General features: G+C 36.6%; 1 protein-coding gene across 1 annotated transcript in view; it reads left to right on the forward strand.

Annotated features, from left to right (window-relative positions):
• CEP85L (centrosomal protein 85 like) overlaps positions 1 to 12,703 on the forward strand; it is a 130,508-nt gene that overhangs the window by 39,081 nt on the left and 78,724 nt on the right. The window contains exon 3 of the mRNA XM_061131874.1: positions 7,853 to 8,640. Coding sequence (XP_060987857.1) covers positions 7,853 to 8,640 — 788 coding nt within the window. The remainder of the gene's footprint in view (positions 1 to 7,852; positions 8,641 to 12,703) is intronic.

Genomic DNA, 12,703 nt, shown 5'->3' on the forward strand with positions numbered 1-12,703 from the left:
TGTAGTAAGTTTGCAGAAATTAAAATTGTTTGTTGGAGGTATATTTTGTATCTTTATGGACCTCATTTTTATTTTCATTGTTATCCATCCATCTGTCCATTCATATACTCAGGTTTTTATATCATTTTGCATCTTGACCTGGTAGAATATGACTTCCTGAACCTGGCCAAGCTGACTGCCCTGAATTTAGTCCACTTTTGAGACCTGTGTTGAATCCAGGTATTTCTGACCTGGAAAGACTCCAGTCAGACGGCCATGGGTTTAGAGTCGAGGTTAATGACTTCCCACTTCCCCAGACATGTAGGTGGTTAGAGGACCAGATGATAATTTTTTTGTCAGTTCTATCATAAAGTAACAGTTTTTTTTTCCTGAGAAAATTTGAATTTTCAAAATCACTCCTCATAATTTGAGATCATTACAATTTGATTTATAAACATTTTTAGAGAGAAAGAACACTTGCAACTCTTTGCAAGTAAACTGCTGATGAGACAATCTAAATTGAAACTTGTAAGAGATATCTAGAAAATGGTACAATTGAAAGAAATTTTAAAAGCCTTTCAAGAAAACAAAAATACTACAGTTTTGGTGTAACTACAAAAAAGAACTTTTTTTTTTTTTTTTAAACTGACCAACTTTTAAAATGAGTTTTGCTTTGAATTGTTGACCTCTTTAAACAGTACCTCAGATTGTCCTTTAGTTAAGTTGCCAATAGTCTGACTGCAGATCAGAAATGCTCCCCTCACTTTAAAAACTAGCTTTTCATTTTATTTTACTTAAACTTACAAAATGAAGTTTCTTAGTGTGTTGTGAATGATTGCTAAGAGTGTACAAAAAGGGCTTGAGAATTAACTTGTGAACAGTATGAAGTGAAGTCGCTCAGTCGTGTCCGATTCTTTGCGACCCCACGGACTGTAGCCCATCAGGTTCCTCCATCCGTGGGATTTTCCAGGCAAGAATACTGGAGTGGGTTGCCATTTCCTTCTCCAGGAGATCTTCCCGACCCAGGGATTGAACCCGGGTCTCCCACGTTGTAGGCAGACGCTTTACCTTCTGAGCCACCAGGGAAGCTCTTCTGTAATTGTTTTAAACAAGTAATTTTAGAACTTTTCACTCAATTTCTGCCTCAATAGGATTTGAAGTAACTTGACAAAATACAATTGAGAAATATAAAATAGTTAAGAAAAAAAGCTGATTGGTGATAATGATTAGACAATAACTAAATGAGAACCAAGATTTGCACAGAATTGTGTACTATTGCTATTAAGTACAATTGCTGAAAGAGTAGGTCATATGTTTGGCAGTAGGGAAACCGAAGCTTCTCATTATAATAAGTAAAAGCAAGCAGTTCAGGAAAGTATGCTTTTCATGATCTTGATACCTGACGTACGGTTCTCCTATGTTCTTAATGGTTATTTCTGTATGATTCTTTAATGTAATCATTCTCAGTTTCTATGCAGATACCATAGTGCCAAAATAGGACTTAATATTTTAGGTATATCTTTTGTAAACATTTAGCTGGATTTAAAAATTATGTGGACAGTTCTTGTAAAGTAATTAGCCTCCAACTAAGAAAAATAAATGGAAAAAAAATTATGTGGACAGTTCTTTGAGTGGATTTTTACTTACTGTGATTGTTAAATTTTGATGTATTTTAAATCATATTGAATACTTTCTGTTCTGCTTTTCTCAAGTTTTTTTTTCTTGCCTTCTTTTGATTTACTTTTTCTTTCATGACATTTTCCTTCTACTCTATCAGAAGTTATACACACATATCTTTTAAAAAATCTTTACTGAGCTATAATTCATATACTATATAACTTACCCATTTAAAGTATACAGTTTAATGATTCTTAATATATTCTCAGAAGTGTTCAACTGTTATACAATCTAATTTTAGAACATTTTTTAACTCCCCCTCCCTTAAGAAATCTGTAATCTCTCACTCTCTTTCCTCCCATCCTCTTAAGCAGCCACTTATCTGTATAAATTTCTTTGTTCTGAACATCTCATATAGATAGAATAATCTAATATGTTGTCCTTTGTTACTGATTTTCACTTAGTGTAATGTCTTCTAGATTCATTCATGTTGTAGCATGTATCAATCAATACTTCTTTTCTTTTTTGTTACTAAATAATATTCCATTGTGCCACTTTTTATTTATCCATTTATCAATTGATGGACGTTGAGTTATTTTGACTTTTTGACTACTAATAATACCTCTGTGAATATGTTTTCATTTCTCTTTGGTGTATACCTAGGGGTGGAATTGTTGGATCATATGGCAACTCTTATTTTTGACCTTTTGAGGAACTGCCAAGCTGTTTCTTAAACAGCAGTGCCATTTTACACTCCCATCAGCTTTGTATGAGAGTTCCAATTTCTCCACATCCTTGCCAAAACTTATTATCTGTCATTTGGATGATAGCCATCCTAATGGGTGTGAAATAGTGTCTCATTGTGGTTTTGAATTACATTTCCCTAAAAATGTTGAGCATCTTTTTGTGTACTTGGATAAGACCATCTGTTTATCTTTGGAGAAATGACTTTTCAAATTTCACATCCATTTTTACATTGGGTTATTTGTATATTTATTATATAATCTAATTGTGTTTCTTATTTAATCTGAAGTCCCTATCAGATGTATAATTGCCAAGATTTTCTCCCATTTTATGGGCTGTCCTTTCACTTTCCTGACAGTATCATTTGTAGCAAAATTTTTAAAAATTTTATTCAGGTCCAATTTATCTTTATTTTCTTTTGTTGCTTGGGCTTTTGGTGTTGTATCTGACAGATTACTGCATGACTTAAAGGTCATGAAGATTTACACCTATGGTTTCTTCTAAGAGTTATACAATTTTAGCTGTTACATTTAGGCCTGTGGTTCATTTTGAGCTCATACTTGTTGAAAGTATAAGAGAGGAATCCAGCTTTATATTCTTTTGCTTGTGGCTGTACAGTTTTGAGCTCTCCCTGTTCTTCTAGTTGTTTAGAAATTATAACATGCATCTCTAACTTGACTCTGATGTTAGAATGCTGTTCCATCCTTGCTTTATTCATCATAGCTGATATTTTGGTGTTCTTCACCCTCTTTTTTTTTTTAACCCACAAGTTAGATATTGTTTTGTAATCATTGGCATTCTTAGATTTAATTACACTTTTTTTTTTTAATCTTATTTGTTTCTACACCTCAGGACTTGTTTTTCTTTTTTAGTGAAAGAACCGCAAGGAATGTTAGTACAAGTCCTTTCAGTGAGTCTCTTGGTGAAAAGCTCGGTTTTTCTTTTGCAGGATTATATATTTTTTCTTCAATCTTGGAAGCTAGCTTAGTGCTCCAAACAGTTCTTGGGTGCCAATTATTTACTCTTAACTTTTTGGAGATATTTCACTGTGCTCTGGATTCCATTATTGCTATAGAGAAGTTGGCTATCATTCTGAGACTTCCTGTATGAATAATCTGCCTTTTCTCTCCAGCACACTTCATGCTGTCTGGTGTTTTGTAGTTTCCTTATGATAAGCTTTAGTCCTGTCCTGCAGCTGTGTATGTGTAATGGCGAAATTGTAAACCCCGAGGAGGGCTATTTTCATATTTTATTGTGAATGATAGATTTGCATAGTCTTTTCTGCCTAGCACAGTTCCTTGTACATTATACATTGCTAGAAGATTGGTTGAATATTATTGAGTTTCTTTATATAGCTCTTTACCTACCAGAGTATAGTTAAGAATGTTTTTAAAATATTTACATAAAAATATAAGGAATACTTAGAAAAATGTTCATTTGTTTAAAAAAGTGGGGAGAGTTAAATGTGGCTTAAATTTTTTTTTTTCCTCATGATACATCATCACGGCATTAGCAAGAACGGGAAAAAGTCATGGTGTTCTGTAAAACTTAATTATTGCCTTTGGGTTAGGCTTAATATTTTTCTTTAAAATTTAAAATACTATGTTTTATATTTAATGAAAGTATAAGCTGTTATTTTTAAAATCAGAATATTTTGATATGTTTATACAGTTCCCTGATTATTTTTTTAATTGTAACCATTTATGATTTCTTATTATACTATAGATCTGGAAGGTGTGGTTTTTTAAAAAAGTTGATTCCTTTTTACTATAAGAAAGAACAGAGAGACTGTCCCTACATGTAAGAGAAGATAGAATCAATCTGGCATGAATTGCCAGACAAGAATAACATGACAGTGATTTTGTTCAGAATTCAGAACTTTTGTTGTCTTAAATATAATTCACTTGCATTATCAGGTTACAGCAGGTCCTCTTCTATTTTTCCCCTATAAGCTGAAATCTGTCTGCAATCATTAGCTTTTCTGTGTTCTCTGTGAATACTATAAACCCTGTCCTCTGGCTTTTAAAAGGACTACCTTCTGCTGGTTTCAGATTTCACCGTTCTAACTTAGACGGCTGGATGCCATCATAATAACTTGCCTTTGAGATCTGTGGCTACAATTAGGTAGTATAATAAAGCACATTAGGAAATGCATTGCACTTACCTCTAATTGATTGTGTTTCATTAGGCAAAATAAGTTATTTTTCGATTTACCTCTAAGAATGGTTGTTTCTTTCAGGTATCTATACTGTCAAATGTTTCTTTGTTCATTAATTTATGTTGTGTGTGCATGTGTATGTATGTGCATATATGTGTGGATGGAGTAAACTTTAATTCTGAGTTTTCACAGAGTAAATTCTGAATGTCACAGTAAATCAGTTTTTACAATGAACCTCAGATACTGCTGATGGTCGGACTTGAGATATTTAATCTTGTAATTGAAGGTTTCAGAACTGAAATCAGTCACAGGTGGAATGACATTGTACTGAATAGAATAGCAGAGTCACTTATTAAAAAGTGATGTTTCCTGGATCTTCTCTACTCTGAGTGAGAATCTCTTGGAGTAAGGCTTCAGATACCAGGTAACTGTGTTTTGTGCTGAAATTTGAGAACTTTAGATGTAAGTGAGTTTTGGAGTAAATTCTATCCTTAATGTAATGTTCAATAGTGGCATCATCACCGACTCGATGGACATGAGTTTGAGTAAACTCTGGGAGTCGGTGATGGACAGGGAGGCCTGGCGTGCTGCGATTCATGGGGCCTCAAAGAGTCGGACACGACTGAGCGGCTGAACTGAACTGAATGTTCTATGAACAGGATATATTATAGTAGCTTTTAGATTTGTAGGAGTAAATACTAGTGTGGCGTAGAATTGGTTTTTGTCACCAATTGTTGATTTTCTATGCAGTTTGGAAATACCGAACTGGCAAAGGTAGACAGGAAGTTAGCACGTTTTCATATAGAAGTAGCATCCGGGACTGGTCAGGTTTCAGCTGTCTCAGAAGTGTCAGCTGTGGCATGGAACGTGAGACAGTCACCTCATATATAATTCATACTTGAGAAGCGATGTTCTTTGATATTTCAGACTCTTTGAGGTGACACAATAAAACATCTTTGCAGAAGTTTGGCCAAATGGTAAATTTATGCTCTTTGGAAAGAAATTAAAATAAGACATTGTGTAAAGTAGAATGTGAAAGCATCCTTCTCCTTTTCTCTCCTTTCTACCTGTGTTTATTAAGTTTTGAGTATATTCCTCCAGATCGTTTATGTGCCCATGAATATGCATGTACTTATATACATAGCTTCCCTTGTAGCTCAGTCAGTAAAGAATCTGCCTGCAGTGCAGAAGACCTGGCTTCAATTTCTGGGTCATGAAGATCCCTTGGAGAAGAAAATGGTAACCCACTCCAGTATTCTTGCCTGGGAAATCCCATGGACAGAGGAGCCTGGTGGGCTGCAGTCCTTGGGGTTGCAAGAGTCGGACACGACTGAGCGACTAAACCACTACCACATATTCCTCCAGATCATTTATCTGCCCGTGGATATGTGTGTATTTATATATTCACCTGTATGTTTGCATATTTTAAATATTGATGTATACATATTACCCCTCTTCTTCCAAAGGCTATAACAGTTTTATGTTAGCAGTCATTAATAGTTTTATGTGTATAATAGGGAATGCACTTTTACTGTTCAGTGAGTTTAGCATCTTTTTTTAAAAAAAGAAATATTCTTTTTAAAAACATTTTATTGAAATATTTTCCTGGCTTCATACTTGGATCAGTTAGTGTTCTTAATCAGCAGAAAAAGCTGACTGAATGATTGAGAACAGGAGGGATTTATTTAAGAATATTTCGTTAACTCAAAATTTCTGAGGCGCGTTGGAGAACCAGGCTTAGGGTTAAGCTTCCAGGTAATACGCCTCAGCCGCCTCTGGGAACAGACATTCTCCTGCCCCATTGGATGAACCGACCGATGCTGCCCAGCTGCTGCCCCCTTTCTGCCAGCACTTGATCTGGCCACCTCTGCTGTTGTCATTGGAGGCTAATGTGTCTGCTGTTGCCAGAAATGGTAGCTCCATGCAGAGTCCATTTTCTCATGTGACTCACTTCCAAACTGAAGTCTGTGCAGGTGCTTCTGAATGTCTGTATCACAGTTGCAGGGTATGTTGGGAATTTAAGGTCTAAAATTTATTTTGGGAGGTTGGCTTTATAATATGGGAATTTTTCTTGAGTATCAAAGGGTTCTGTAGAAGCTGGTGGGAACCTATAATATGGTAAATTACAGTGATATTTTGTGATACTTTTTCTCGTATTCTTTCATCTGTAATATTTTCCCCCTTCCATCTCCAGGTGAATAAATTCTGTGCAGAGACCTCTTGGAATTATATTTTTAAAATAGTTTGCCTGGCTCTTTCTTATCTGAATCTTCTTATGATTTCCTCAGCATTTCTTTTCCTGTTACTTTATTTATTTAAAACAATATCAAAACTCACAAGTAATATTTAAATATATACTGAGTCAAACATTATGGAAAGACATAGAGAACAAACTGTAAAAGTTACATTTCACCACCCACCTCTACACTTCAAATTGCTATCACCTTTCTGTATATCATGTGATAAAATGATAATCTTTGATTTTACTTAGGCATATTTGATGGCGGTTTGGCATTTGATAGTAAGTCCATTGAGTGTAGAGGCCCTTATTTACCCTTTGGGCTTCCATATTGCCTACTACAGCAGTTCCTATGTGTGGGATAGTATTATGTGAAGGTCTGATCTATGGCAATAACTGTGCAGTCATTTTGGAAGTAAAAATTTACAACCTGGGAATTTAGTAAATGTGCAGAGAAAGATGGGAATCAAAGTAGACTCCAGGTGTTCTAGCTTGGGAAAATAGATCATTGAGGATGCTATTAAGGGAGACTGAGAATGTAGAAACTACTCTCTATCTGCAAATATATTGCTTAGAACCCTTTCTGATTGTTTTCCATTACTGCAGGAGCACCTTTACCCATACTTCTGATTTGATTTCGAGTGTGGAGAGGTACTACAGTGTTCAGATTGGGCCTAGATTTCCACAGTTGAGGAAAGACACTAAGGGATACCATTTTTTAAGTAAAGCTAGAAGTTGTGTCTGAGACTTCAGTGATTTATCATAAATAAAACCTTTCAATGGGGAGATGGTTTTTTCTTTTAAGGCATAGTACTTTGGTTAAATAGCATGAATATGTACCTGTTTTCCAGTCATTTTTATCTGTAAGTAGATTGCAAATGAGCATATATTTTGTTATGTATCCATTTTTAGAAAATGTATGGAAGTAGGTTTGATTTGTTTCAGATGACTAATAGTAACAGTGATAAAGTAGTAAGTCTCTCATGTTGATGAAGTGCTTCTGAAAAACTTGTGCTGGGAAACCATATTCAGATTTTTGTTTTGGCATTTGACATTTTGCCTCTTTTTTTCCCCCTGTTAATTACAACTAATTTGGCATTCTCTTTTCTTTCCAGATCATTCAACTTCAAGTGGCACATTATCTTTTAAGCCTAGTCGGTCATTGGTTACTCTTCCTACTGCCCATGTCATGCCGTCTAACTCCAGTGCTTCAGTTTCCAAACATAGGGAATCACTGACATCAGATGGCTCAAAATGGAGTATAAGCCTCATGCAAGCATTGGGAAATCATAGTAGGGGGGAGCAGGACTCTTCACTGGACATGAAGGACTTCCGGCCCCTCCGGAAATGGTCGTCTTTATCCAAACTCACCGTCCCAGAGAACTGTAGCCAGGGTGGCGTGGTGCGCACAGAAGCATCGAGGAGAGGTTTGGAAAGGACCGGGAGAGAGAAGGCACTAACAGCACAGCTGAGGACCACAGGGCCTAGCTGTTTACACGACAGCATGGAGATGCTTGAGCTAGAGGATAAGGAGATAAACAAAAAACGACCGTCAACTCTGGACAGCAGATATAAATTTGAGAGCTGTAGCAAAGAGGACTTTAGAGCTTCTTCCTCCACTCTTAGGAGACAGGCCTTAGACATGACGTACAGTGCCTTACCTGAAAGCAAGCCTATTATGACAAGCTCAGAGGCTTTTGAATCTCCGAAATATTTAATGCTTGGTCAGCAAGCGGTAGGCGGCGTTCCCATCCAGCCTTCTGTGAGGACGCAGATGTGGCTGACGGAGCAGCTGCGGACAAACCCCTTGGAAGGTAGAGCCACAGAGGACTCTTACAGTCTAGCTCCTTGGCAGCAGCCGCAGACGGACGAGTTTCGGCAAGAACGGGAAGCACCCGCGCAGGTAAGGCCGGAGTCTAGTGTCTGCCGCCCTCCAGCGGCTGCTCTGCGCATAGCACGCTCGAAGGGAGCGTTTGACCGTGACGGCTTTCCTTTTCCTTTCCCCTGCACAGTCATAAGCATGGATGTTATCAAACTCTTCAAGTATTGTGTTGGTAAACAAAACTTTTAAAATGTTTGAGACTTATTCACATGGAAAACTTGAAACCTTGTACCTGACTTGTCGTTTTTCTTCTCATTTGTTTTGCCGCTGTTCAGTTGCTCAGTCGTGTCCGACTCTTTGCGATCCATGGACTGGAGCACGCCAGGCTCCCCTGTTCTTCACTGTCTCCCAGAGTTTGCTCAAATTCACGTACATTGAGTCAGTGATGCTGTCTAACCGTCTCATCCTCTGCCACCCGCTTCTTGTTTTGCCTTCAGTCTTTCCCAGCATCACGATATTTATAAACACAGCAAAAAATTTTCAGTCCAAAGAAACTAGAAACAGAAACAGAGGAGCTGACATGATGTAATACAACATTAAGTTGAATGAAGGCTTGGATTTGTTTCTGGTTTTTCAGATTCAGAATCTGGATGATTCTCTGTCACTTAATACTTATTATCTCTGGGCCTGAGTTTTTCGTTCTTTCCTTTTCCCCCTAAATTGAGATATCACTGACATATAATGTATTAGTTTCAGGTATGTAACATAATGATTTAATATTTGTGTATGTTATAAAATGATTACCACAATTAGTTCAATTAACATCCATCACCATACTTAGCTACAAAATTTTTTCCCTTGTAATAAGATCTACTCTTAGTAACTTTCAAATATGCAATACGGTATTATTAGCTGTAGTCACTATACTGAATGTTATATCCCCGTGATTTATTTATAACTTAGGGTTTGTACCTTTTGATCATCTCGTCCATTTTACTCACCCTCCAGCCTGTGCCACTGGCAACCATCAGTCTGTCCTCTTTATATGAGTATAATTTTTTTGTTTGCTTTTTTAAAAAACATGATTTGTTTTTCTCTGCTTGACTAATTTCACTTGGCATAATGCTGTCAGGATCCATTCATGTTTCCACAAATGGCAAGATTTCCTTCTTTTTATGTGAATATTCCAGTGTGTGTTGTGTGTGTGTGTGTGTGTGTGTGTGTGTATAGAGAGAGAGAGCACATTTTCTTTTTTTATTCATCTATTGATGGATACTTAGGTTGCTTTCATGTCTTGGCTGTTGTAAAGCTGAACATAAGGTTGCATATATATCTTTTCAAGTTTGTGTTTTCATTTTCTTCAGATATATACCCAGAAATGGAGTTGCTGGACCATAGGGTAGCTCTCTTTTTAATCTTTCTGAGGAACCTCCATGCTGTTTTCCATAGAGGCTGTGCCAGTTTACTTTCCCACCAACATACATAAGGTTTTTTTTTTCCTCCGCATTCTTACCAACACTTGTTATTTCTTGTCTTTCTGATAATAGCCATTCTAATAGGTATGAGGTGATAGCTCATTGTGATTTTGATTTGACTTTCCCGGATGATTAGTGGTGTTGAGTACCTTCTCACATATTTGTTCGCTGTATATATGTTTCTTCACAGCTTCTGCCATCTATAAAATGAGGAGGTGGAAATAAAGTCATTGCTAAAGCTTTGGCAGTGGTTGGTATGTATTCAGGTTTATAAAACAGATGCGCTTTTTTAAAAAATTGGGTTTCAAGATTTATTAATCATTTTAAGGAAAGTACTGTATGATAATATTACATAAAAAGAAAAGTGTGTACTTCCTAATGTCACATGTAAATGTGTAAATTTCTTTATCTGAAAATGTCTTCTGTTCCAAGGTAATTGTCTGCAGCTCGTTTTAACTGGGAAACCAATTGTCTATAGAATTTTTTGTAAATCCTGTCATCCATTTTTTTTCTTATTACCAGAGTTTTCTGAAACAAAGTGATTTCATTGAAAATTGCAAAATTTCCCTGGAGTAAAAACTTAAAATTACTAATAATTACAATTGCTAATAAAAAATAACAAAGATTAAAGGAATATATCCTATGAAAGAATGAGGAAATCACTTATCTAGTAACCTCATGAATCTGAGTGCAGCCCCAAAACATACACATAACCTAACGTGCTCCTCATGGGAGAGCTCTTAACACCTCCTCTGCACTTTCTTTGCTCTTGTTTTGAACACAGTTCTTACCATCTTGATTATATATATTTAAACTGCATAACCAAACAGATGTATCATGATGTGTGAATTACAAATCATAAAAGAGCAATTTAACCAGATTTATTGTGACTTATCTATTCAAGTGGTTGAAAGACAGGAAACCTAATTTATCAAATACTGTCACATTTTAGTTCTCAAGTGCTTGTGGTTATAGAAGAACAGGGATTCGGTGGTTGTTTCTCCAGCTGTTGTCTTTACACAGAACTGGAATAATCTGGGACGGTTGCGGGAGGGGACTGAATGTTCTGCTCCAACCTGAAGTAGGTGCCGTAGAGAGGTAACTGAGAAAATTGAGTGAATTTCAAAGAAGAAGTACTAATTTCACTCCTCCCATTCTGTTGGGAGGATCCTCTTCGATAATCAAAGTTTTCCCCAACCTTGAAGCGATGCAGAGAGAGGGTAGGGAGCTTGGAGGTGCTTTGTGGAGCAAACTTATTTTAAAATCTTCTTGGCACATAGTAGAGGAAGAAGGCGAAAAGGGACAAAATTTGCATCTGCTTGGAAAGTCCTACTTTTTGATTAACCTTCTTTGGGATGATCTCTTTATAGTGCTTTTAAGTTTCATAGTAGAAAGGTGAAACCAGGTAAAGAAAACCTAGATACTTTAATTGAAATGTTTGACAACTTCTCTTCTAATTCTCCTGGACTACTACAGAAAAAAAAATTTTCTTAAATACCTTCTCCTTGGAGCTTCCAAATATCTTTAAAGTTCTCATCTTTCTTGTTTCTTAGGTCTCTTTAAAACATTGACTTCTTTTTAGTCTAATTTTTGTACAAAGGGAAGAGCCTTAATAATAATTATCCCATTGATAAATTGTGAGAATGTGTTGTTCCATGACAACTGTTTGTCACTGTGAAGAAAAAACAAAACATTTTACAGCTAAGAAAAGGGATTTGGCTGAGAGTCACAATCTAACATCACCATAAATTCATCTAGAACTTTTGTAGCTGTCAGAATGTTTTATCTCATTTGATGCTCAGAGCCTCCTTCCTCCTTTTACTCCCTCAGAAGATTAGTATTGCGGCATGGAAGTGTTTCTCCTCTTAGAACTCAGTCCTGAACATTTACTGAGCCAGCCTCACAGTCTTATTTGCATGGTGTTCCTTGTTTCTCATAGCTCCTTACTAAATTAGCTAGAATACAGGTGGTGTAGAACCCTGAAACATTTCCCCTTGTGAATGAAGAGAAGCATGGGCGGCCTCAGTTGGTTAGGATATAGGTCTCCATGTGCAATGTTCACCGTAGTCTTTGGTTCTTTCCCCTGCTCTACATTAGCGGCTCTCTTCCCACCTTCGCCTAAAGCTGTCTGACCCTACAAAACCTGTGACATAAGAGGAAAACAAACAGCAGACTCCTGGCTTCTCTGGAAAGACTGTGTCCCGTTCTAAGCCCCTTTTGCATTTCTCTTTTGGGGATGGGGAGAGGGGTGGGAAGGAAATGGAGGATGCATATTTCTACACACAACACGATCCATTGAATCCCTGTAAGCTCACAGTGGATCTTCCAGACAGAAGTGAAGGAGTGGTCTCTCTATTGACAAAGTAGCTCTTCTCTTCTCTTATATTCTGTAGGATGTTTCTGAGTTCTGGGTTGCAGTCATTAAAAAGAGGAAGATAAAATTTTGTGCTTGTTTTAAACAAGGAGGGGCTTGATCATCCAGGATATTGACACCTAATGGTTTCAACATATTTTACTGGAAGATTTCTCCTGTGTAAATGAAAAATATAAATTTTTAGTAGAACGACTTAAATGACTTGGTTTTTGTCTTAACATGACATAAGAATGGTTTATTTTTAATGTGAGAGCATTTTATGTATTCTATTACATTCTCTGAAAAGAAAGTTTTC

This window comes from Dama dama, chromosome 28, assembly GCF_033118175.1.
Source record: "Dama dama isolate Ldn47 chromosome 28, ASM3311817v1, whole genome shotgun sequence".
NCBI classification, from domain to species: Eukaryota; Metazoa; Chordata; class Mammalia; order Artiodactyla; family Cervidae; genus Dama; species Dama dama.